Genomic DNA, 27,620 nt, shown 5'->3' with positions numbered 1-27,620 from the left:
CTAATATATTCTCCGATATTTTTTAACGTTTCATTATTTTATTATTATTACGGAATTTTTTATACATATAATAAATTATTATTTTTATATAATAATAATTTATCATAATAATATTATAATATACGGAAAATCTCTCTCTCTCTCTGCTTTATTTTATTAAGTATCCGATATATACGGGATAAAATAAAAATAGCTTAATATTACCATTTATAATATTTATTGTCTTCATAAACAAAATAGGCATTGTGCGTGAGTACACATTGCGTGCTACGAATTCATTTCAGTGCGCCTTAAATACAGGAATATATAAATAGAATAATTTCGTTATTCATTAAGTACCTTATCAAGCACTTTCCTGTTTTATTTATACACAGCACACAATGTCGATTATCTTACAGACTGTGCAGCTTTCCTTACATCTAATTTTAATCTTGATTCGCAGCAAAAACAACAGGAGGTTTTCCGAAATGAAAGGGTAATAAGCATGTTTTGCATATCGCAAATATTCATATCCATTTTGTTCTATTATGCTAAGGAATCTCATGAAAATTTTATGAAACGTTAAATATGTATATCTCAAGTTTAATTAATTAAAAAAATTGTACTCATTTCATTCCTAGCTTCGCAATATTTTCATGACTCTTTTTTTTTTGTGGAAAAGCCGAGCTTTTCCAGCCTGTCATCAAATCACGGAGATTCTCCATATTGAATTAACCATTTTTATTATTACAACACTCTTATAATATACGTGTATAGTATCTTTTTAATAAATAAGTAATACTAATACATAAACATCAGATGGCTGCAGCCACTTTCCGAGCGACGAGAATCGTGAGATGGCCACTAATTCTCAAATCGTGCTCGCGATTATTTCCGGAATTCTCGTTCTTCCGATCGATCGCTCGGACAATCGCAATCAAACCAATTTCATGGCTGAAACTCGAAGCTGTTACTGTAAAAATAGACGACGACAAAGCCAGCTCGACTGCACGATTGCCGAATGGACGGCTAAAATACGTCGCGATATTTCTACCCGATTACTATCCGAGACTATAAACGAATCACCACCACCGGCAGACCAACGGAAATCGATACGTGTGTCAGACTCGATCTACGGGTTGCCGCTCTTCGACGAGGGATATAATGTGAAAGAGATGTGCGATCAATAATGAAATAAATAGTAGGTATAAATACTCACAGATCGCGCACGGAGATCATAGGCGAGTCTCTGATCGGTCCTTCTGAGATTAGCTAATAAAAAAATAGCTATCAGAAATTCCACGGTTTTAAACTTATTATATCGATCCACGAGTTTGTCTAATATGATCAACGCAATGTGACGCATGAAATTGATTGCGAAATGTGCGCTGATGAACGTGAAACTAGATGCAAAGTGTATATTTTACAAATAAATAAATGGAGAGAGAATAAATAAATAGAGGACTAATAAAAAGGAAATTAATTAAGATTTCTTCGTCGCGTCACCGACCGGTGATTATCTGCATTGATGACGAATTAAATGACATTCGCGGGGATGATAACGGAGACGTGCTATATCTTAGCGTTAATGATGACAGTAAAGGAACGTGGTCCATCGATGCCGCGAAGTGGTCCGAACCGGTCGGACCGAACCAATTACGAGTCTTGATCACCCCATTCGAATTCCTCGCCGGAAGTAACTTCCTCGACTTGAGGTCCATCCTCATCTGCCGTCGGTCCCGTTTGCGGCTTGCTCTCAGCCCCTTCTGGCTCCTCAACGAACGGATCTTCGGTCGTCTCGGGCTCCTCTTCGTGGACATTTTCTTCTTCGACCTGAAAGGCGAATTCCTTGTGATTCAACCCGTTCAATGGTATTCCAAGAAGTCTCTTTTCGACTATCGGTCCTTCAATGAGTTTAAACTCGATCCTTTCTCCAAAGAAATTCAATAAGCTATTTGAAGTTACTAAATTTGAATTTGTAAAGGAATGGGATCTTTAAAAAACTTAGTATAATCTAATATTAATATTCTTGTGCAGATATATTATGTACTTTTATATATTATTTAGGTCGATTTAGAATTGTTTATATTGAATAAAAATCGACAAAGGGAAAATTTTTAAAAGAATTAACTTTAAAAAGAATTAAGTACACAGCTTTTCAAAGCAATGCTTAAATGACTGTTTACCCGTGTTTCATCATCCGTGGTAACATCATAAGGCTTCTCTTCCTTTTCTTGATCAGATATTTCGCCAAGATCCGCCGGATCCTCAGCGCAGCTGGCGTCTTTGTTTTCATTGGCTGCAAGCTGCGTGACATCCGCCTCCTCCTGCTCCTGCTTTTGATTTTGAACTTCTTCGAGATGTTCCTCGATTATCAATCGTTCTTGTTCCTGTATGAGCGCGTCGAGATTTGCCTGGTTGATTATTCTGTTAACAAGGAGCGAATTAGATTCTAATGATATAGATATGTATAAAACGATATAGAAATACGATATAAATATTAAATTTCCAGTAATTTTTAATAATATTAATAAATATAAAGTTAAATTTTCTATTATAATATTTCTATAAATATTCTATTAATATTAATATTAGAATGCACTTATAAGTTATATTAATATTTAATTAATTTAGTTATTTTACCTGAATTTTATGTATTCTACAATAATTTTATTTAAAAGTGGTATAGACTTTTTTTTATATTAAGGACAATTTGTGAATCACTATCGGGAGCTTTCTTATCTAATAAGTAACGAGCTTACCTTTCCCCCTCTTCTATTCTGTTCACTTCCTCACGTTCAGCTTGTAACTTTTCCTCTTCTGCTTTCCTCTCAGCTTCCTGCTGCTCGATTTCCAGTATCTGGGAATGCTCGGCTTTTCGTTCCTGTGCAAGCTGCAGAGCCTCCCATGCTTTTTTCTCCTCCAACTCGAGCTGCAGGCGTTCCTCCTCCGCAGTCTTTCGCCTCTCCTCTTCCGATCTTCAAAACAAAGTTATTCGCAAATGGGGAAATTGCCTGGACGCGACAAGCAAGCGCAAACAATGTAGAATATAAATAAAAATCGCTCATAGAAGAATTAAAAGTATGTGTTTTATAAGAATTAGAAATCTAAAAGTGAAAAGGGAAAGTAAAAATAATATATTTATTTTGATACTAATTAAGGATTTGTAAACTTATCATTTTTTCATGAAATATTAATTTACGAGTCTTAAACCGCAATTTGGTTTCTTATTTTAATGTTATCTAAATTTTCTTAAACTTATGCGATTACATTTGAATGAAGTTCAATGAGATATTGTATTATGAAAGTAACGAAACTATAAATTATAATATTTGGAACCGTTAATTAGGAAAACACGCTGGTGTACATGTATGTGCGTATGTATAGAAAAAATTATTCATCAAGTTTTTTAATGAAGCTCGCATTCCAGATTTTTCGATGCGCGTTTCTCACATATTAGATTGCAAGATGAAACTATAAACTGCATAAATGCGAATTTTTTTTTTAGGAAAGTTTCCTTGTGTGTTGAAAATTTATATAAAACATTTTTATACCTAAAATTATCTTCATCACCAATATACTACCAAACTATCAAGTTGACGTCGTTATTTGACGACATTAGATGTCATTTTTTCATCAAAATGAAATTAAATGTCACTTTAACGAAAAAATGACATCTAGGTAATGACTTTGAAAAAATAACTTGCTAGGTAATATTACACGCTTGAAATTAGAACACCATACTTCGTTTATTGTAAAAAATTGTTTACCGTTCTTCAATTATTTCAAAAATAATAACAAATATTTTATTATTCTTTTTATGTTAAGAATTCTGAAACCTTATTATGTAAAATTTGAATATTCTTAATAATTAATTGCTAGACGGAATCATGTGTTTTCGAACAGAGTAACGTTTTACAAATAGCGAATGAAGGTCAGATATTTGGCGAGTCGATTGTCGCGGGTCATATACTAGGTTATTTGGCCGAGTTCAATGCTAATGTTACGCAAAATGATCGCGTTTATATCGAGTGACTATTTTGCGCGATGTTGTTCCCTGCTGGCGTATCGTTCTTAAATTAAAGCCACTTACTGCGCTTCTCTAGCCGCTTTAGCAAGGTACTCCTCAGCCCTCCTTATTGCATCTTCTCTGTCTTGCTTCACTGCAATATAATCTCATTAGAATATCAATGATAGGGATAAACTTTTATGAAATTCACGCATGTGTGTGTTTAACGCTAAAAATAACGCTGCACTCTTATCCATCTTACATATAACATGATATATCGAATAAGCGCAAAATTAAAAATATTTCTAGGAATATATATATAAAAATTTCACACTTAATATATTGAGTATAAAATTAATCTTACCATTTCAATTAAATACTTGGATAATTGTACCGAAGTATTATTAATATTAACGGTCATATTAATTTCACAGCCTTCGTTTCATATGCATTAAAACTAATGTTCTTAAAGAGTCTTTAGATAGATATTTTCTCTAAAATTAAAATCAGTTTCACATTCGAAAGTGTGTTAAAAGTGCATCGTGCGAATGTGGACCAGAGTATGTTTAACCATTGCAGTTATACCTATTTTCTTATTGGATATTATCTTATGTAAAACAAAGTAATTTCGAGTGAGATTATTACAAAAACAACAGGAGACACTTCACGAGGTAATCTCGAAGTCATTTTTATGAGGAAGACATTTATCACGAAAAAGAGAAACACTGGACGCTATCTAGACTAGACACATTCATCCTCGTGTGATCGATATAGGAGATGCTGTTAAGAACGACACAGACCATGATCGACCTTCTGCCTACTCCGACCGATACCAAAAGGTATCCACCGTTTGCGTGACAGACTCATTTCCGGCCGCCGAAATGGAATATTTCCGGCCCACAATATCGACCGAGGTATAAACGTACCCTTTTCTTCCTCAGCTTCGTCACTTACGGCCTCTGCACTTTCGATTGGCACATCCTGCGCGATTGGTTCCGCTGGCACTTCTGGCTCTGAAACAGGCTCTGGTTCCTTTACCGGTTCTGGCTCCGGCACCGGCTCGGGCTCCGGTTCCTTTATGATTTCTGGTTCTTTTACTGGTTCCGCTTTAGGCTCAGCCATTTTCGCGGATTTTACCGATTTCGCCGATTTCGATGCCTTTGTCGGTTTCGATGGTTTTACGGGCTCCGGAACCGGTTCCGGTTCTTTCGCAGGTTCGGGTACCGGTTCGGGCTCCGGTTCGGGCTCCGGTTCGCGTACCGGTTCCGGTTCTTCCTCCGGTTCCGGCTTCTTTTTCGCTTTCTTCTCCGATCTTTCTTCCGATTCCGGAGCGAGAGCTATGACGTCACAGAATGAATGTGAAAGACAAAGGAATTGATCTGGATTTTGTTATTTTACACAGAAACTTACTTTTTTTTTCCTGGGCTGTTGAATTGTAGCCTAATGCACGTACTAAAAATTGTGAGAAGACGTTAGACGTGGGAGATACAAAGAAAGGGTCACAATAAAACATTAATTACAAAAACATATAAGTATATCAGTTCAAGTTTCTCGATTACTTAAAAAATAATTTTTAACAGATTTTGACGAATGTATTAAAATTGTGGAACTAATTAGCTTGAAATTTTAATATAAATATAATTTAATATAATGAAAAAAGGAATAAATTATTTATGATATGCTGTTGCACGAAAATAATAAGATACTTTTTAAATAATTCAGATATATTTATATGTGTCTTTGCAATATTAATTTAATAATATAATTTATATAGAATATAGAAATTTTTAATAATTCTGTCACACAAATTAATTGCATAAACTTATATTAAATTATTGCCGCATATTCTCGTGTGTTTCTTCAATTTCAAAGATAGAATGTTAATATGATGTATGACAATAATTTTATATGCTTATATAAAGTTCCAATGTATGAATCCTATATTTACGTGATTTATGTGACATAAAATTTATTTCTCTGCAGTAAATACGTCCCCACGATCACGACTTTTTACCGGACTTTATTTTATTATCTCAAAAAATTATTTTGTGTGTGCCTACTGACCCTTTCCCATCTCTCGATCTGTCATTGGCTGACCCGAGGCTGTGGGATACATGAAACATAAAGGATCGATTAGCGACAAAGGATTCTTTTGAAGCTCGTGACGTAAATCCAAGGAAGCAAAGCTTCTCAGAACGTGACGTTAGAAAGCGATTACTATGATTACATACAACATCGATGTGAAAAACAATTGATGAGGCATGTTTGTTAGCTAATTATTAATCATGTAAAACAGAAGTACACAATTTTATGTACATATATAGCGATATGCGACGAATGAATAAAAAAGATAAATAAGTTATAATAGTATTAACGATGGAAGCATTTTGGGCTATGTTCAAATTCCCACCCGAGTGTCACTCAGGTATCATGTTAACCTTGTTGTTCACTAAATGTTAAACAAGGATGATACTTGGGGAACACTTGGGTGGAATCTGAACGCGTCCCTGAGGATTAAGGATGAATCATCGAGCTCATTTTGACGCGAAAATATCGCAAACGTCTTATCGTCAATGAGATCGGTAATTGATGATATCACAATTCTCGTCTTTTCTCGTGAAAATGATTCACTGATTGTCACAGTTCAATTAGCGTGACATTAGAGATCACACTCGATTACATCTAATGATTGATTTGTCGGATTTTTGCCTCTAAAACCCGATAATTATTATACATATAATCAAATGTTTTACAGTCAGATTATATTAATTGAGTAACTTTTTGTATTTCAATCTCTTTTTCAATTGTATATTGCTCGTTTACTTCACAAGTAACATAAAAAATGTGATTTTTTCGAGTTATTATGAATCAGTTAAATAAGCATTACCCTAACAATCATCATAAGTGAACTAATTTAATTGAATAAAAAATTGTAAAAATCGTCACAATTAAAAAAAGATGACCTTTTAAAGGATATTTGGTTATTTTATGAAACAAAAATGACACATTTGCTTATGTTAAGAATATATTAGTTTTGCCAATATTTTTTGATTAAACAATAATTTTCTGTCAAGTTAAAGATAGTTCGAGCTCTATTCTAGAAGACTGAACTTTTTTAATTGTGTGTCACTTTTGAAGTAAGGGAGTGATATTTATAACATAGATTTTTATCGTTACACGCAATTTTGCGGTGCGTCAGAAATTAAGAAACACTTTAAGAAAATAATTATTAAATGCAGTCTGATTGAAATAGCTTTCGTTAAAATCTAAATCTTTTTATGTCTAAAGAAATATATTTTTCAAACAGAATGTTTAAAATGTACTAAAATAATTATTTAGAATATTTCATCTCTTTTTTCTTTTTAAAAGCGTTAATACTGATTGATTCCACAAACATTAGATTTCAGAGGCAAAATGAGACGTCGTTGGTTAAACTACGAAGCACACGAAGAAGCTTACCTCGGAAATAGTGCATTTATTCGTTACGTAGCTCACCTACGATTCCATTATTCTCTCTCGTGCAAAGTAAAGTAATTGACTTGGAGACTCTCGCTTCCATCGGACATTATTATTTTATTCGTATGTTTTTCTTTCGTTGCTATTTTACAAGCATGAACAGGATTTAGAAAATTGAAACAATAACGAACATCATGATACAATACGTGCAACATCGGGTTAGTTTCTACATTTTTATATTTGTTTTCCTTTTTTTTTTTAAATAAACGCGCACAGATTTCGCGGCTTTTGTCACATCAATTTAATCGATTCTCTTTTCCCCTCTCTCTTTTTCGTACTCTGTTCTTTTTCTCGGGTTCGTTTCACTTCGTAGATCGTATCGATCGAGCACAATCATTTTGATAGTCACGACAATTTTACACGCCCGTTGCAATTTCATTAAAGTCCATCGAGTAAAAATTGAATGAAGAATGCTCGGAAAATACAGCACGTTCTATGATTATTGCGAATATCGGCACATTGGACTTTAATGAAGCGGTCGACGAGCACACGACCGGAATAGAAGAAAAGAAAAATAGAAAAAGTGGAGACGGATATTAGATTTTTTCGATCGTAACTACCCCCGGTAGCCATGCGCAGTAAAATAATTCCGTTCGAAGAGGTGTTTTGCCAGGCTTGCGAACCGAATATAAAACCGTATTAAAAGACCAAGAGAAATAAAATTTAAATACTGAAATGTACAAACTCTTAATCAATTGCTGTAATAAAATTAAAAATACAACTAAAAAGGTGATATTAAATTTGTATAAAGTTATTTCATTTGCTGCGAAAATCTTAGCATATTTGCATAGTTCAACAATTTTATTTCAGAAAAAATGTGATATTTTATTTCGACACAATTCAATTCACTCCTACATGAGATCATGTTTGTATTCGTATCATCTAGTTTCGTTTCGAAAATTCTATTCTTCTCGTTATTATTTCTCTATAGATTTTTTGCTAATTTAAAATTCGTTATTATTTCTTAACATAAATTTACCGAGCACTGTTTTATATCTGTAATTTTCGTTTTTATACATATTAATAATTCAAACCTCATTGACGTAAGCAGGCTTGCTTAAAAAATTGAAGAATAAATTCTTATCGTAAAAAGAAGATAGAGAAGTCGTTTTCGGTTTGCAATCCTGCAGCCTCCGCGTGTCGCACGATGCCTGTCGTATCTTTTCACGCGCGGATACGTCACTTCCGGAACGCAAAAGCGGACGGTATGATGCCACAGTTTGTGTGATGATGAACGAAGATCAAAGATCACTCCTCAGCCGTCTCCATCCCTTGTTCCTCTTCATTGAGCTCGCTTTTCTTGCTCGGCTCCTGGTACAGCTCCGGCACCTTCTGCCTCCAACACTTGCCTGAAATGTTCAAAAAAGCCGCACTGCTTCCTCTCTCTCATTTTTGCTCTTATCCGCGAGCGCCGTAAAATTCTGCTTTTGGCGCGTGATCCCAATCTGATGTTCTGCCTGGAGTTCCCGTCGTGTAAATGTCTTGCTCTCTCTCGTTCCTTCGTTTCTTTTGTTTTGGTTCACGGTTTTCTTTTTGGTCACTATGTCGTTTTCGTTGTGTTTTCCGGTTACCGCAATAAAAAATAGCGATATGTCCGTTGGTTCGTAAAAAAAGGATGCGAACCGCTGTCGAATCGATGGATTGATTTCACCGATATAGTCAGTGATGAAATTAATTTTTGGAAAGAGCATAATTCAATCTTTTTACGAATAAATAAAAAAATTATAATTAATTTTTTCTAGTAAAATTTTGTATCAAACTTAAAAATATATAAATTATTTTACACGAAAAAGATTATTAATTGAAATTAATATTTATGCTCTTACCGTGAAGATCAATCGCACGTTCTTTCCGCAGAATTATAATAATAATAATAATAATAAAAACGCGTTGTGTCACGATATCGCTTGACGAGGTGGTTATCAAAAACGGATGCGGGGTACGTAGGAGGTAAGTGTGTACGTTGCTGTTGTACGATTAGACACAATACTATCGAACAGTAATGCAGCCACGACAAAAAAAGACGTACAAAAAGAAAGATCAATTGTTGTGTGACCAACAATAAAACAGCAAAAATACCAGAGAAACACACGTGCTCGCTAGCACAAACAAAAGTTTTTAGACAGTGTAAACCAAAGGTGCCAGCCAATCCAAGTAAAGGGATGAAAAAAAAGTAGAGAAACGAGAGGGCAGGGGGTGATGGAACGAGAAAAAAAAGTAGACAAAAAAAGAGTTGCACACAACGGCGTCGTGGGGCCGTCTTTTATTTTTCAAAATCTATTCAAAAATCATGTTTCGAGCCGCGAGAACGTAGCGAAGCTATCTTTTTTTATGGCTCCGTTTTCTTCAATGTCTCTCTGCAAGTAAAATTCTTGCAGAACATTGAGTGAAATTCTGCGAAAATATGTACTTTGAAGTTTTCTAATGAAAATGTCAATAGTGTATTTTTAAAAATATAAATTTTTATAAAAATATAATCAGCCGAAATATTATCGGCTGCAATTCAAAACAAATTTTAATCATTTTAACTAAAATTAAATAGTAATTATAAATTAAAAAAAATTATTTTACGTGCAATTTTTCTTTGAAAAATTCTTCGCTTCGTTTTCATCGGTCTCGCACTTCTAACTACGTTCTTTGTGTACGGATCACCATGTATAACATCGTCAAGACGGGATTGTTCTCGAACAGCATTTCATTTCCGAAGAGCAATTTTTCGGAGGCTGAAATGTGAATTGCGATACAATCCCCGTCTTCATCGTCGTCGTCGTCATCGTCATTGTCATCGTCGTCCTCGTCACCGTGACAGATTACTCACAGGCAGTCGCGGCCGCCTGACGATTCTTGCTGTAGTAGCTGAGGAAGTTGACGTCGTTGCGGATGTCGGCCGGCCGAAGATCCGCGACCTTGTAGTACGGTTTTCTGACAGACTGCGGCTTGCCGGCGACATACTTGACGCACGCCAGGGTACCGAATGCACCTCGGTCGGGCACTTCGTACCAGCTAAGATAGTCAACCTGTTTCTTTGCGTTGCTGCGGCCGCTGAGCAACCGACGAACGTAATCGTGGCTGCGCATACGTTCCGGGATGATCTCTTCGATGAAGTCGCTGGAAATCGTAAAAAAATCGCTGATTATTTTAATACAAAAACGATGAACTCAACTTTCTGTGACTTGGAAGAGTAATTCACCAAAAATCACGAAGAGTATTCACTTTACTCATGTTTAACCTTTGATGTAGAAAAAATTGTTTTTTTTTCTAGTAGAAAAATATAAGAGAGAAAATAAAATTTTTTTAGACATATGTGTATTAAAAATGAGGTTTGTTGTTTTTTCACAAAAAAATAATTTTATAAAAAACATTTAGATTTTTTTCTGTTTGCATCTCTAACTATATTTTACTGTTTTCTCACGGATGCAACACATACTATGTATGGTATACCCGACCTAACTTTGATTCTTATGATTTCAATAAAAATAAACATATCGTAACAAATTTGTTTTCATTTAAAACATGAAATATTAAAAAATATAACGGTATCAAGCAAATGTAGGTATCTTTATTAGTTATAACATTGTAAGTAATAAAGTAAACAGAAGTTTCGAAAAAAATTTTCCAAATTTTTGCAAATTCATTTTTACAAATAAAGTCGGGTATGTCATATCGAGAGTGGCATTGAAGGATTTATACTTTTATCTCCGAGTCACAGAATTATCTTGATTATTCCTATTCTAGAGTATCGATTGATTTATTTAGCATACGAAGTTGAATACGCAGTTTCCTTTTACTAACGATTAAAAATCAATTCAAATGATATTAATATTAGACTTCGATCAATTTAATTGAATAATTAGTTGCACACCATTTTATTTTCGTCGGATACCTTGCCACTGCTCTTGGCACGAACACATGGACACGTCGAAGAAGAGAATCCACTTTCGCGCGAATATCCCTTGCCTCATCGTCGAAAAGCTGCGAAGAGATATATATGAAATGTTACTTGTATGAATGAGTCGATCAATCTTTTGCATGCATTCAGAGTTTGATCATCGTAAACGTGAATTATTTTTTAAGTTTACACTTTTTTCGTATTACCGTATATATTTTAAGGGTAGGTATTTGATAATAATAGTCAGATTTAATGTCTTATGATAGCGTATCAGTTACACACGAAGAATCAGATTTAACTGCATGTGTTGTGTTAATAATTACGACAAACTGCGATAAAAATCTTTAAACATCGGTCACAGTATTAGAGAGCTCTTTTATTTATTAAATCTAATTACTATCTAGTTTACTGATTAATAAATAAAATTAGTAATTGTATATATATAAATATATATATAATAACTATAATAAATTCTTTATATAATTTAATAAATTAATTTAAAATAATTTAATGAAAAGAACTTCGCCCATTTTATAGATTTGGGCCATCCGTGTACATACAGATACGTACGTCAAATTGTAGAACATAAAGAATAGAGGTCTGTTTTTTTTTAAGCTAAAGTTTTTGCACAGTTCATTGATCTTTCTTCCTTTTCTCTTCACGTTAGAGAGAAAAAGAGAAAATACGAACCATGCCAGAAATTCAGCTAAAAAGAACAGGCCTCAGATTATAATTGCATAAGTGGCAACAACTAGAACAGCTGCAGATCAATTAGTGTTAGAACTTCGACAATGTAATGGGTGAGGTATATTAATTTTGCTATTTATGCTTTGAATCGACTCTTTTGTTATACAGTTAAAAATACTTCTAGATCCTTTTTTCATCCACCTTCTTGCTTTATAAGATTTATTTGTTCTGTAACAAAAAACTCCAAAACCAGGGCGAATTATTTATTTTGTGTCTCCAAGGCACCTCTTTGCAATGATGGCACATATAAAAATGGTGCTCGCGCTGTAAGTAATTATTGTGCCTACATCACGTTACTCATTTAACATCTAGGATATGTCAAATATGTCAATATTTTTGCCGAAGACATATATGGATATCTTCTAAGGAGAACTTTACATATTTGTGATATTTCTCAACTTTGATAGCTCTGATGATGAGTTACTGAATGAATAGGATAACACCTTTAAAAGAGTAGAACTACACTTTTGGCAGAGATTTAAAAACTACTTAATAGTATTATTATTATCTATATAAAATAGTATACAATATTGATAACTGCCAAAATGGCCGAAGTTCTTTAAAAAATCTTTAACTTAACAACTTTTAATCTGTTATGAAAGACGAATAAACATATTCGTCTTTTGCAACGACGCGATTCCGCCCATGATGTCTAACGATGGCAGACGCACGTTGATGAAAAATAACGATAATGATGTTGATGATGATGGGAATGACGATGATGTACGAAATCTTACCATGACTTTAAACTGATTTAAATCAGAGAGAAAGAGAGAGAGAGAGAGAGAAAGAAAGAGAGGGGAAAATGATATTAGACTATTAGTTGCCGGACTTACTATGTTGTATCGAGAATTTAGATACTCTTCAATGTAGGATCGGCTAGATGGTCTCGGCAGGGCGCGTATCCTGTTGAGCTCAGCTGCGAGGATGCTGGGCCGCACGCGCGTTCGCACTCTTATCGGTATCATTGCGCCAGCGTAGTACACATGATGGATCGGCGAGTGAACTATGGTGACGAGTCTCTTGTGTGCCACGTATGGCATGTGAGGAACGGTCCTCAACTGGAGGCAACGAACGTCTCGTTTTTACTAATCGCGCTCGCCCAGCAGTGGCGAGCTGCCAAGCGGATATCTTGCTACGAGTCAAGATGTCAAGCGGTTTACTCTTTCGGTGACGGTTTAATTATACGTGTATATACGTATTATTATAAATGTATATTTATAGGCTTTTTGGGAACACGGAGAAAATAAATCAAGAGAATCGTTTAATTTAAGAAATGGTTGGAAATGTTTTCTGTGTTAAATAAAAATTCAAGATGATAAACATCCTCGAACTTTTGCTTGAGAATCATTCAATTATAGGAAAAAGATTTGTTCTCATGAGAAAAGGAAATCATAAAAGGATTTAAAGATTCAATAATTTAAATATTCAGAATTCGTATGTTACATAAAAAAAATTTTATTTTATATTATCTTCAAAATTTATAATTTTTACACTTTAACATTCAATAGATATTTTATGTATATTATTTTTAATATTTTTTTCACAAAAAAAAACCGTCACCAAAGGATTAAGAATAGCAAAGCGTAGCATTCGATGCGTTCCAGCGATGAGCAGCGACCAAATGATTGATATGTAAGTGATGTGGATTGCACACAAAAGGTTTCAACGCGTAATTATATATTAAGGAAGCTTTGAACATATGTTCATGGTCTATCACGAACGACAGTAAGGGGATTAGCAGTGCGTTACATTACCTTGAATTACGCGCGACACCATGAAGATGAATATTACTGCGATGAGGTAGCGCTTTAGAATTAGTAAACATCGAGATCTGAAATTAATTAATGCAAGACGCGTGAAATTAATTAGCGTGAGAGCGGCAAAGCGTCGTTACATCTATTTCACAAGTGCTTTTTCTAGAATTACCTACAAACTTTGCGTAATATCCTGTTGATAATACGCAATACGGGAATTAACGTAGTAGATTATTACATATAGAAAGACCACAAAGTAAATTAGATATTTATTATCATCGCGAGGTGTTATTACTATCGAACGCAGACAAATCAAATGACTGATCGACGTTCCTTTCGATTATACGTATATGTATACATAATCACTTTTTAAAATTCTTAAATTATTAAGTTCCAAAAATTTAAAATTAACCCAGTAAAAATATATTTGAATAATTTATGCCAAATTTTTGTTATTTTTTTGTATAGGATTACTTGAACTATTTATCACATTTTATTCGTATTATTTATTACATCAATTATATTATATTTTAATATACGTTTATTTTAGTTATATTTCTGCATAGTTATTTTAATTATAGTTTTACGAGAAAGTCGATTCAGTTATAGAATTCGCACAAAAAAGATACCAGTCGATTCTGATTATCGATTTGCGTCGAGAATATTAAGTAATATTAATTAAATTTAACAATTCCTCAAAGAACAGCTTTAAAAAAAATTTTTTTTAATTCGATTAACCCTTTGGTGTCTCTTCATCGTTTTGTCACGTATCTACCACACTGGCTATTGTGAAAAATATCACATAAAAATAAACATAAATTTTTTTCAATTAAAACACCAGGCATTAAAGAATGTAACAGTAACAAGCAAAAGTAGGAGTGACACCGAAGGTTAAGATCTCCAGCAAGACAATTTTAGAATTCAAAAATTCAAATTGAACTGCTGAGTTTACGCAAAGTCTTTGAAAGACAAACCAATTGGTGGCAAGTTACTTGATTGTTTAAAAAAAAAAAAATAGAAACTCGCGGAACCCTAAATCAAGATGAAGGTACGAGTTGGAAAATCTGCGACGCGGAGATCAGAATCGACGATCGCACCTGTTGCGCTTCCGGTAACGATAGCAGAGCATTCGCTGCGTATTAAAATCGTAAACCATCAGCAGGTGGAAGTACCTACCTGGATGACGCTGGAGAGCGGTATGACACTGCTGGAGAACGGTATGATGGTAATGGGTCGATACTGCGCCGCGTTTACAGACATGGGGAGGGTTACATATATTTTTTTTTTATTTTATCCATCGAGAATTCCAACGATGGCGGCATCGATGGCAGTGGCGGCGGTGACGGCGGCGGCAAAGGACGAGGAGTCACGTGTGAGAGGCAGAATAAATAGAAAGAAGAACAACTCGGTTAGTGACTCGGGTGGCGTCTGCGTATCGTTCTTTCTTCTTCGTTCTCGTTTTTCTCTCGCTATCCCGTTTGCCTCGCGCTCGCTTAACGGCGTCTCGGGAGGATAGATCAGGAGGGATGAGAAACAGGTCACCCTTCCCGTGAGAAAAGGAAATAAAAAAATGGAAATGTAGGAAGGTTCGTATGCCGCGACGGTTTTCTTTTCGTGACGCTCGAGGTAACTGACTTGGCCAATTGTCGCGTTGTGTGTCTATCGAGATGACGACGGCAACGACGATGATGATGATGATGATGATGATGATGCCGATGACGATGATGATGATGATGATGATGATGATGATGATGATAATGATAATGATGATGATGATGATGATGACGATGAATGTTGTTAGTAGAGTTTACTTCGCGAAAAGACTGCCAAATGGAAAGTAGCTCTTAATGTCCTGCTATGACATCACAGAAAATAACCATAATTTCAGGACACAAGATAATATAATCCGATCTTAACCTTCCAGAATATGTAGAATAGTCTCCAAGAAGTGTAGCTAGTATGTAAATATGCTTAAAGTAATCTTAAAGTGACAGAGTTATTGACATTACGAGTTAGAAAATCCTCCAAATTGGCTGTACAGATTGCAAAATCCTTTTACAGAATTAAAATACGTGCAAAAAAGGTGCGAGACGGTCGATTTAACAAGAAGATTGAAAGTAGTTAAAAAAAAAATACATTTAGTATCAGTGCCATTTTTTTAACTTCTTTTATTTTTTCATTAAATCAACTGTCTCTTGCACTCTTTTTTTTATGCATTTTAATTATGCATTTTCCTATATACTTTAATTATATAAAAGAATTTTAGAATCTATATACTGCAGCCAATTCGGAGTACTGTATTGTCGATAATTCTGTCACTTTAGGATTTCTTTAAAAATACTCAAATAATTATCAACGAAAATTTAATTATTTCTCCAGTCTATTTTAGAAAAGTTCAGATATCAATTTTGAAACAATTTAATTGGGATCTTTTAATATTAATAAATGACGTGATGTTACTGTAAGTATCATGCCAGGTCAGTTCGTAAAGAATTAATTAAAATCTTCTATTATTATTCCATATACTTCTTTATTATTCAGTTCTTATATTATCTCAAGATGCGCGCATGTCTAGCGCCCAAATAAGAAGCGATCTGTCCCATAAAATATTGTTTTATCTACATTATACTGCTTTTTCTTATTTTCTGAAATTATGGTTGCGTAAAAATTGCGATGTATATCTCGTAGGACGACGCATTTTTGTAGGAATATTGGGGCGACACAAGATCGACACTCGCTACTCTAGAAATATAATTTTAAAAAACGTTCACTCGGGTTGTACGACAAGTAAAAACATCCCCAAGGGAAAAGAAAGGCGTGAGTCAGGGGCCACAGCACACAAATAGCTTAAGCAGTAAAGCCTAAGCGAATTGGCCAAACATAGTAGAGACCATAACGTAAACAGCAGTCAATCCAACATGTTGATTTCTTTACTGCTTACGTCTTACTTAAGTTTTTTATGTACCATGGCCCTTAAGCTAATATTTCATTTGTCGTATAACAAATTTTTTTTAATACTTTTTTTCGCGTTATAGATTAAAAAATTAAACTTGAAATTCAAATGAAAGATTTGATAAAAGTTCAGATATCAATTTTAAAACAACTTAGTTAAGATATCTTTTAATATTTTGCATCCTGTAGAATAGATACGACAGTTATACGTTTCTCCACAATCGGAAGTAAATGTAATTAAAATGACTACATAACAGAGAAATTCTCGAGTTTCCAAAATTCTTTGTCTTATAATCAACTAATATATTTGAAAAATTTGTTATATGACAAATGAAATATTGGCCTTAGAATGGAGGCATTAGGAGGCAAACATTTAAATTAACACACAAACGATTGCACAATCTGCGAGACTTGGGATGCCTGCAGGCAGCGTTCGATTCACGATTGAGTGTCGACGTCAATTCACATAGGATACATACAAATCTTTACAGTGCTGTTTTATGCGATTTATTGCCGTGGTTGTTTACAATTTTCGCGTTGCGCGTTAAGCGCGAAATTCCGGAGAGTTCGTTCGAGATTCATGATTTACAAAGTCGGATATGTATACATGATATATTTTTGGAAGATCAAAAACCTACTCTCTATATCATCGATTATCGCATAAATTTTATTACTAAACTCGAGAAAAATATCAGCAAAGTGTGTAACTCTTATTATTTATAGCGCAACTAGTTCTTAATTTATCTCTAAATGCAGCTGCGTGATGCTCTATCTCCGACTCGGGCTACGGCAACAGCGATAATTACAACAGAATAATAACATCAAGAAGTTAACATCAGGAGCTTTCCTGCCGATCCGCTGATGCACATTCAAAGCGCGAAATTCGTCGTCTTTTAATCAAAGACGTTTTTAAGAAAATCAAGCGTATAAAACTGATACGAGGAGAGAAACAAAAAGGAATTTTAAGTCGGCATGCGACAAAAAAAGACAATATTCCGCTTTTATCGATATCGACGACCAAATCAATATCCATTTGAAATTCTGCGACTTTCAGTTTAATGATTTTCAATTCAATAAACAAAATATAGCGAAGTAATCTTTCTCGCGGAGAAGAAAGTACATTTATTTTCAATATATACTTTACACGTTCTTGTCGTTACTGCCACTAGATTTAACTTCGCAATCTCTGCCGAGAGGAAATCTCCGTCGACGACTCGTAAGATCTAACATTGTAATTTTCATCGAAAGGGGAAACTACCTCCGTCATCAATGGATATCTGCTTTAAAGCGTTCTTCCAAATGGCGCGACTCGATTTCCGCGTATTTCTCACCACCAGCCGGTTTTACTAATACCGCAGAACGTGTTCGTGACATTCGCATCTACGTGTTCTTCAACACAGAACAGATGTACCGCGAATAGCAGGTCTGTGGCCATTTCACGTCGGAAATGATGTATCATTCACGCCTCGCGCATTGAGATACCGCAGAACCGCTGTGCTGTTGAAAAATCATCCGATGAGATGGCAGAGAATCTGAAAAGGTCGTCGGGATCGATGAGAGCGGAAACGCGATCGACGTGAGGGGGTTACGCCGGGGATCTAAACGCGGTAGGAGTAATGGCGGTAGCTGGTGCCGCCAGGTAAACGACCGGAAGCGGTGGACTCGTAGGAAGAGCGATAGCTCCCGGGGCCGCCGCCGGACGATGTTCTGGTCGACCTTTCGGTTGAGTACGAGCCATACGGGCCGCTCTCCCTCTTGACGACGCTCTCCTGGGTCTGCGAGGTCCTCTGAGGACGGCCGGTGTACGGGTCCGTGGAGCTGCTCGAGCTGACGTTGGTGTACGAATAGTTGTACTGCTCTTGGGCGGACCTCACTCCGGTCTCCGGATAGTCGCGGACCACATAGTGACGAGGCGTCTACGGATTCGGGGTTAGATCATGGTCAACGACATGGAGGAGAACAGGCTCGCTTCCGGAAAAACGAAGCAGCGCCCGTTGACGAGTAACGGCGATTTAGTAGAGTAATTTTTACATCTGGCACACGACATTGAAAATGCAAAGCAACGTAACTCCAATCGACGGAATATTGTCTAGGGATTTTTCATTCAAGATTATCAATAAATCAAAGACAAATTATAGATATAGTATACCGTAAAATGGATCCCCATAGCATCCTCAAACAAATCAATAACATCACAATAAAGATAATGTGCGAGTGTCCGCTTTGTCACAGGTGTGATATCGATATAATATCATTATGAAACTATGATAAAAATTGCAACTCACTGTGATATTGTGCTGTAAGATACATACTTTATAAATCTCGTAAAGTGAAATCTCATTGTCAGGCGAAAAAAACTGAAAATCGAGCCAGTCTTGAAAAAAAAGTGAGATCTACTCTTTTGGAATGAGATTCACTCTAAAGGAGCGAAATCTTAATCTCTTTTTTGCAGTGTAATACAAGGGTAGATGAAACCTCACTCCAAAAAAGAGATTGAGATTTCTTTAGAGTGAATCTCATTCCAAAAGAGTAGATCTCACTCTAAAAAGAGTAAAAATCTGTCACTCTTGAACAAGAGTGGTAGTATTTTCATTCTTTTTTTCAAGACTGGTTAAATTTTCAGTTTTTTTTAGTAAGATTTCACTCCATGAGATTTAGAGAGTAGATTAAAAAATAATAATGTGATGTCGCTAACTATTATGAGATCATTGTGATGCAAATGTGATTTTTTTACTATGGAGGAATAATTTTGGCCCAAAAAAGATAAGTAGCATCCAAATTAGGACATGTTATTTATAAGACGTCTTAAATGTTTTTAAGACATTTCAACACACGTGTTGTCTGGGCATCAAAATTTAGAACTAAAATTATCCCGATTTTGGACCAAGGTTATCTTATTTTACGGTACATAAAAATAGTATTTTTTTTGATAGAAACATTAATATTAAAGAATTCTTCAATATAATAAAATTTCATAAATAATGATGATTCTAATTTTATGATGTAAATTTTTACAATTTTTATTTATTTATTCAAACCTTAGGCGTGAATATAAAAATCATGTGCCAGACATTATTCTCGTCTCAGGACGATCCTCGCGGTTTTCCATCCGCGGGCCGTAAGTGGATTGTCGGAGCGGGAAGTAGGGTTGCGTCAAAATAATCTATAGATTCTATTCACATGAGAGATTTCGTGATCGATTTATCTCGTCGGAGAACAGGTTGAATATTAAGATATTTAATATAATTTTGAAGTTATAAGAGAAAATATGGTATAAGGCTCTCTTCGATAATTAAACTTTAAATAAAATTGTATTTTTAATTTAATTTTCAATAGATTTTAATAGACTTTTTAATTTAACCTTAATTGTGACAGAAACATTTAATATTAAAACTTGAAAACTTGCCAGCAAAAGTTGAATTAAATCACTTAAAGAATCTATGGATAAAAAATTGTTTACTCAGTTTAAAACGCATTGTTATCATGTAGAAATAGATTATAATTTTTTCCAGTCACTTCGCCCTTTTTTCTGTTTTTTCTCTTTCTCACGCGTTTCATGATAAGATCATCTTCCTAAAATATCATTTGGCCCTGTTCTCCGGCCGAGAGAAGCGAGACATGCGAGGCGAAAGACGTGGAAGATGGAAGGTGGACGAACAGGTGCGTCGCTGCGTCGTCTGGCTCGACAGTGTCCATAACTACTCGTATTACTCGCGAATAATTAACCCGCGTCGCGCGGATAGCAGAATATAGTAACGTACTCGTATTTGCCAGTTCATCTATTCTGAGAGAGAAAGATTTGCGAAGTCATTTCTCATCTCTGTGGACAAAGTTTAGCTGATAATATCGCCCAGATGGCCGGCTGGGCTCACGGCCAGATAAGGAGAAAGTTGGCAGGATCTAGACGACGCTGGAACCCGTTGAGCTCTTACGAGCGCGGTTAACCCTTTGCTGTATTATTTCACGTATGTACTATTTTACGTTAGACATCCATCGTCCGTAATTCTAATTCTCAACATAATTACATTTCTTATTAATTACATTTCATTTTTATTATATTATGAAAGATAATGCGTGCAACTGTCGTGTTTATCCTGCAGATTGAGAACTCGAAGAGTTTCAATTTTAATTTTAACTTTTTTAATCGAAGCGAAAAATATCTTATCTTTTTGAGATAACGTCTACTAATTATTCTTTTACTTTGCATTAATTAATTTCACGGCTGGCCACGTAATTTTGATGATAATAACCACGGAAAAAACGATTTTACTGAAAGATTAAAAATTTTACTGGTTACAGATCTGAAAATAATTTCGTTAGACCATCAAAATATGATAACTTTTTTAGAAACTGATAATTGCTAGAATATTTGCAGCGTTGATCATCACTTTTTATTTTCCAACATAATTCTTTTGATGGTCAAACAAAATTATTTTCAGATCTGTATCCATCAAAATTTTAGATCTTTTGGCAAAGTTCTTTCCACATATATTAATCGTGACGACGAATTACGGTGCAAAGAGTCAAAAAAACTCGTAAGAGGGCGGAATCGAAAATGAAGGACGTGAGGGATTTTTTTTCTCGTCATTCATACATAAAAGCGAAAGTATACGATGGATCTCGGTGACATGTTAGCGGTGATAACATGTTCGATCTATCTGTAGACACACAACGTGCGGGCCAAATATATAAACGCGGAGCGGTATGTAACATATGCATTAATAATGTCCCCCTGACGAAATATTCAGGACACTCTGAGCGTTGGGCAACTATACGCGGCCCTTGCCAAGTAACTCGTAGGCAACATTTGGATACATGTGTATGTTGGGATGACGTGACAGGTGTACGTGTATACGTGATGAGAATGTTTGCACGCATCTGTCCCGCCACGTGTGCGCGCTCGGTGTCCCGTTCCGAAACTTCTTCGACCTTCTTCGAACACGAAACTTCGTGGCGAATTGCGCTAACGCTTCATTGAACCTAATTACCGTTAAATCGGAGTCGCTCGATCAGTCGAGCATGTTCTCACGTCTGCAGTTCGGAATGGAGGGGAATTTAACTCCGACACGAAGCTTCGTTAATTCGAACAGGATCGAGTAGCTAAATAGAATTTAATTGCAAATTCAGCTACGAATCATATTCTTTTTTGTCCCGTTAAAGTTCGAGAAAATTAGCGAGATCTGTTTTTCTTATCTATCTTATAATGAAATCTAAATAGCGAGGTAAGTTCTTTCACTCGTAATCGCGAAACGTCGCTTCTTGCGAATTCTTTTCGCAAGTAAGGATTCTCTTCTCGCCGCTTCAGTCGCACAGTCTGCGACGCGACTGTAAAAATTAATGCCAAACAACTTAGTGCGGTCATACAAGGCAATTAAAAGTTACTGCTCTCGGAGGGGTCCAAAGTTAGGGCGTCGTACAAATGTATATGAATAAGGTATTAGAAGACAATATTTATCGTGATCACGAAGTCTTAATAAACCCTTAAATGTCAACGCTTATCAACGTTCTAAGCATTTAATAAATATATTTGTTACATCTAGCTCAGTTGATGATAATGGAAGAAGAATTAGGGGGAGATTTAGGGGAAGGTTTAATCAAAACCGATGGTACGCGCGTGATTATGTTAGATATAAAGGGATTAATTTAGCTCTCGTTTCATTAATCTGGCATATTTCATTTGCATAATCTGCGATAAACAGGCTTGATAAATTCTCTGTAGAGTGATATCATAACTTTATTCGTCTCGTATACATGGATGAATTAAGTATCGGCTCGTGCTAACAAAAAGTTAGATTCAAATAATTATTTAACCAACAAGTCGTTACAAAGAAACCCGCGGAAATGCATTCGCGATATGAAATACGAAGAGCGCGGAGTCCCATCGTTTTACATATATGGTAATTGTTATTATAGCGTGGTCGTTTAATTCTTAACTACAGATATAATATGTATATAAACTGTACGTAAGATATCCTGTTAGAAGTACAGAATGCAAATAAACCTCCACTTTGGCGCTTGATAGAGGAAGGTTCAAAGTTTTTTTACCTACACGAGCGCATCTTTCAAATAATATACGAGTAAGTAGGTAGAAAATATTACCACAAATACAGGTTGACGATATGATATTTATTTATGTCTGTATTTCTGACTAAGTTTTATGTGAAAAAATTTTATTAACACACTGAGCTTAATTAAAGCTGAAACATTTATGATCATTTTATATATATAGGTATAAGAAAATTGAATATAATTACTTGTGAAAAAGACTTTGCGTTGGTTTTGATACTACTTTCTATTTATTTTTTATTTTGTTTGAAAGCCTTTATCTCTTTGTTATTGTTTTTTAATCTACAAATTAGAAATTTATAATATTAATCATATACTATTGTATCCGTCTAAAATTTTCGCTTCGACTTACTCGTGTAGTCGAGGGTTATTATTAGATTGAGAAAGAGAATTCCCGAGAAATGGGATCGTTTCGAGATTTATCACGTAAGAGTCGAAAGATGCGTGGAACGCTTTTTCCGACGCGTCAATTCTTCTGTAAAAAAAGCGCGACTGCAAAAATTCTCACGCCGTGAACTCGCGTCAAAAATCGCAAATCGGAAATACAAAATAACTAGTAAATGCCGAGGATTATTAATATTCTCATATTACTTATTTTATTCACTTTACAAATCTATGAGAAAAAATCGCTGCCAATCGCCTTGAAAGTGCAATTAGTGTTTAAATGTGAAGACACCCTTCTACATCCAGAAAATGTAATTCATCAATTTTATTAAAATAAGATACTAATCCGAGAAACTTCTACAAATAAATTTAACATTCCGTAGAAAGTACTCCTGTATAAAAAATCGACTAGCTAACAATAAGTCGACGAACTAATTCACTATCGATACATCGATGCACAACAGAAATATCAAACATTAGAGAAAATTTTTATATAACCTTTAGAGAGCGGTGATGTATTTTTTTAAATCTTATAGCTTTTTTCCAAGTAAAATTTGTAATAATTCATTATTTCTCGTTGTATTTTTTACATCAAAATATGATACTATTTCAATGCCACTATAGTGGTTTTCCTGTAAAGGTTAACATCAAGACATCTACCTATACATATAATAATTTCTGCTTCATATCTCTGTCGCGGATGCTAAAAAAATGTAATGTATATCTCATAAAAATGTCGATATTAATTTTTTCTCGTGAAGAGTGTCCACGAAGTTCAACGTCCTCGTCATTTTCTTTCTTGTCGTTTCTCGTCGTTAGAATCGGTACCAGGATGGCGTCTGCAGAGCCAAGAGGATTTTAGTGCGGCCAGTGGCAGGCGTGTTGGCGTGCCTGATCTTACTGGATGGTCGTGCGAGCACGCCCTTTTCGAAAACATGACCACGGGTGGCTAGCTCGGCGGCAGCATCCAAGCCGACTTTTGAAACAGCTCCACGGTCCACCAGCTGTCGAATGTGATCCTCCTTGGCGACGTCCTTACCGCGTACCACACCCTCCTTGTCCGGTAGAGTGGCGTACTGATAGAACTCATCGCGCGGGTCCTGCTTCTTGCGACCCCACACGGTGAAAGGCTCCGGCACCAGCGACGGTCGTGGCACAAACGGCACCTTCTCCCATGGGAAATAGTCCTGCTTCTTAGCTTCCGTCTGCAAATTCGAGCCCGGCAAAGGGTCCGTAAAGATCACTAGTCCTTGAGCCATTAGTGATCAATTAAGGGCAATTAGCCACCTCTCAGTTCTCGAGTCCCTCGCGATTCGCAGAGTAATTCCACTCGTATCGCACAAAGTCTTGGAGCTTATCCATATTACAAAGTTTCTCAAATTCGTCAAGCTGTTGCTCACCGACATCTTCGAGCTTCCACACTATCCCCCTACTACTGCCATGTCTGTTCTCTTTGTTAAACCACGACCGTCGTCACGGTACCGCTCGTGTGCCGTTCTCCTCGATGTCCCACCCGATGGATTTAGATTAGGATCCCAGATAATTTTTAACTTTTTCCAACACCATCAATATCCACGTAATCTTTTTTCTCGGATCATAAAACAAGATAATCTCGAGATTTCGTGTGCGAGATTATCAGATGATTTAATATAATCTAACATTACTGTAAGATATCTTCAAGACGTCTTATTTAGAATTGGTTTTATACGATCTTTTTAAATTGTGTAATTTCAATTGGTAACTTAATTTAAATAATATATGTATACGTAAATAATAAAAAGTTCAGAAAGTTGCTTGATAAACCGATATTTCAATAATGAAATATGTACACTATTTTTATGTAATTGAATATATACATATAATGATGTTATACTGATTTGTCACATAATTCCAGCTTTTGTTTTGCGTTTTTCTTTTTATTGACTCATTCCCGCAAAATATCACTTTAATTGTATCATTGAACCGAAATAATAAAAAATATCGGAATGATAAGATAGTTGACATTTTTGTAGACTGTTACATTTAAATTGATCATGTCATATATATTTGAATGGATAAAAAAATTAATAGAATTTGAATGAATAAATATTAATAGACACAGTCCATAATATAAATAAAGTTAGACATACTCTGAAAAGTGTCTAAAAGATAACTTTCAGAAAGTCTTGAAAATATCTCTAAAATGTCTTTTGGTTAAAATCTTAAAGACGTCTTAAAAAAGATGTGCCAAAGGCACATGTGTTATCTGAGAATGGTGCTCCAAGAACTTGACAGCCAAGCTCTCATGATCGCCCCCGCGAATTCTCAAGTGCTGATCGTCTTTAAAATGTCAGACATATGCGCTTACGCATGGTCAATAAAAACAACAGAAATACGTCATCATTAATCTTGAGCTTTCTTGAAAGCTTCCTTCTATTATGGTTACCTTGGGCAATCGCTAACGTGAAATGACACATATGTTACCAAAACGACGCACGTTTATTTAAACCAGATTTTATCTAGATATCTTAATGCCATTATTGACGTAACTTACATACAAATTACCTAGATAATTAATTAATTGACAAATTTCTAAAGAAAGAGATGTATAAAAAAATACTAAAAACACAACGTTTATTACCTATAAAATATAAAAAAATTTTATATATGATATTATAAAAATGTTTTACATTTATAAACCGATAAAATAATTACATAAATTATATAAATTATTTTGTTTAGCAATAGAACAATTAGTTTCTATTTTTATACTACAGAAATACCATGGAGAAAATTTGTTATAGATGTACATTTGGAAATAAAACCCGAAGAGATCGTATCTTCCAAGTACTTTTTTTCGGCTTATTCCATTCTGACAAAAAAGGGTTGATATCAAAACTCTTGTCGACTTTTTAATTTTTTTCATCTACTAAAGGCTGGGAAGAAGCGATCTTTTAAAGTAGTAATAAACTACATTTGTCAGACAGCCAAAGCTCGCGCGCAAGAAAAGTCTAAATTCCCATAACATTCGTCATCATTTCGCTTTCCTAGCGGATCGTAAAGACGTCGTCGTAAAACGACGCGATGTAGTCAAAGCGCAGATATCATTTATCTCCGTAGATCCCAATATAGACTTGCATAATGTTTTAAAGATATGCATCGATAAGATATTAAACTCGAAGCAGACTTGGTTTCTGACATAAAGAATGCATCTTGCTTTGGAAATATAACCTTCCGCCCAATTTCATATCTCATAAACTTATAAATATATCAAAGACACAGATTTATAGATAAAGAAATAAGGTAGGGAATAAAATGAAAATATACAATAAGTCGCGACTTCGTAGAAACTAAAATAAGACCGTCTCGTTTATTTTGCGATTTCTTTTTATCATTTAGATAATCATTTATCTCAGAACCCCACACTACGTTCTATATCCAGATATTTTCAAATAACCAGATTGAAATTGCATTTCCTGTATTAGACAATTTTCTACACTAGAAATTTTGGAGGAGGATCATTTCGATATTGCCTCAACACGTGTTCCACGGAGATTCGATACGGATCGGCAAGAAAATGACGCCCTGCACAGCTGTATCCGCATGCTGGCGTCGGCGGGCATATATGAATTCTCGCGTCGACGAAAATCCGACGGTGGGCGTCGGCGTCGCGCCGTCGGTGCGTCTAAATTAGGGCAGAGTAACGCAACACCGATTCGCCCCTCGAGTCGCGAGAACACGGAGCGGCGGGAACATCTTAATAATCGTCAGGGACGATAATCTGGAAGGCGTCCTACGCTTACAATTCTTCGCAGCTGAATAACACCTAATTTCGCAGTTTTGATATCGGGAAAATTTCGAATGTCAAATCCAATGCAGAATTTTTCTAATACTTTTGAGACTTTCACGGGAATATTTTCTTGAAGAAGCTACGCGATTTATCTTGCGGATGTCTTGATACATCCTTAAATGCCGATGTTTTGTAAACATTGTGGTTCACTTCATCAGAACGAGAGACAACATGATATTACAAGGACTTAGACACAATGAAAGGAAAAGGAATAAGGAATAGGAAATAACAGACTTCAATCTACAAGAAACTAAATACACTAGAATACATGAAGTGCGATCCACTTAACGCTGCTTCGTTGATTAATCAGAAAAAAAGAATTTTACGAATTGGCCAATTAAAGAAAGCTTCCAAGTATTTGAAGTGACTCGCCCCCTATAATTTCTGATAAAAGAAGGTTGAGATCTGTTATTCTTTATTTCTTATTCGTTATTTCTTTCATTGTATCCTAAAGTCTAAGACACGATTGAAAGCATAAGCGATAAGAACAAG

General features: G+C 35.3%; 1 protein-coding gene across 8 annotated transcripts in view; it reads right to left on the bottom strand.

The window, feature by feature from the left end:
- Positions 1 to 265: 265 nt before the first annotated feature.
- LOC108757746 (MAP7 domain-containing protein 1) overlaps positions 266 to 27,620 on the bottom strand; it is a 33,140-nt gene continuing 5,785 nt past the window's right edge. Inside the window, exons 2-13 of one of the 8 annotated variants that reach the window (XM_018502289.1) lie at positions 24,277 to 24,504; positions 15,074 to 15,136; positions 12,977 to 13,201; positions 11,388 to 11,476; positions 10,323 to 10,612; positions 6,053 to 6,091; positions 5,399 to 5,440; positions 4,915 to 5,325; positions 4,073 to 4,142; positions 2,742 to 2,957; positions 2,166 to 2,406; positions 266 to 1,812 (exon numbers count right to left, since the gene is read on the bottom strand). In XM_018502289.1, the coding sequence (XP_018357791.1) occupies positions 1,636 to 1,812; positions 2,166 to 2,406; positions 2,742 to 2,957; positions 4,073 to 4,142; positions 4,915 to 5,325; positions 5,399 to 5,440; positions 6,053 to 6,091; positions 10,323 to 10,612; positions 11,388 to 11,476; positions 12,977 to 13,201; positions 15,074 to 15,136; positions 24,277 to 24,504 (2,091 nt within the window). In that variant the 3' untranslated portion in view covers positions 266 to 1,635. Of the gene's footprint in view, positions 1,813 to 2,165; positions 2,407 to 2,741; positions 2,958 to 4,072; positions 4,143 to 4,914; positions 5,326 to 5,398; positions 5,441 to 6,052; positions 6,092 to 10,322; positions 10,613 to 11,366; positions 11,477 to 12,976; positions 13,202 to 15,073; positions 15,137 to 24,276; positions 24,505 to 27,620 lie in introns of all 8 variants that reach the window. The other 7 variants (XM_018502282.1, XM_018502283.1, XM_018502284.1 and 4 more) reach the window with 7 other exon arrangements.

Source organism: Trachymyrmex cornetzi, unplaced genomic scaffold (genome assembly GCF_001594075.2).
Source record: "Trachymyrmex cornetzi isolate Tcor2-1 unplaced genomic scaffold, Tcor1.1 scaffold147, whole genome shotgun sequence".
Taxonomy (NCBI): domain Eukaryota; kingdom Metazoa; phylum Arthropoda; class Insecta; order Hymenoptera; family Formicidae; genus Trachymyrmex; species Trachymyrmex cornetzi.
This window is presented reverse-complemented; position numbering and strand designations above follow the sequence as displayed.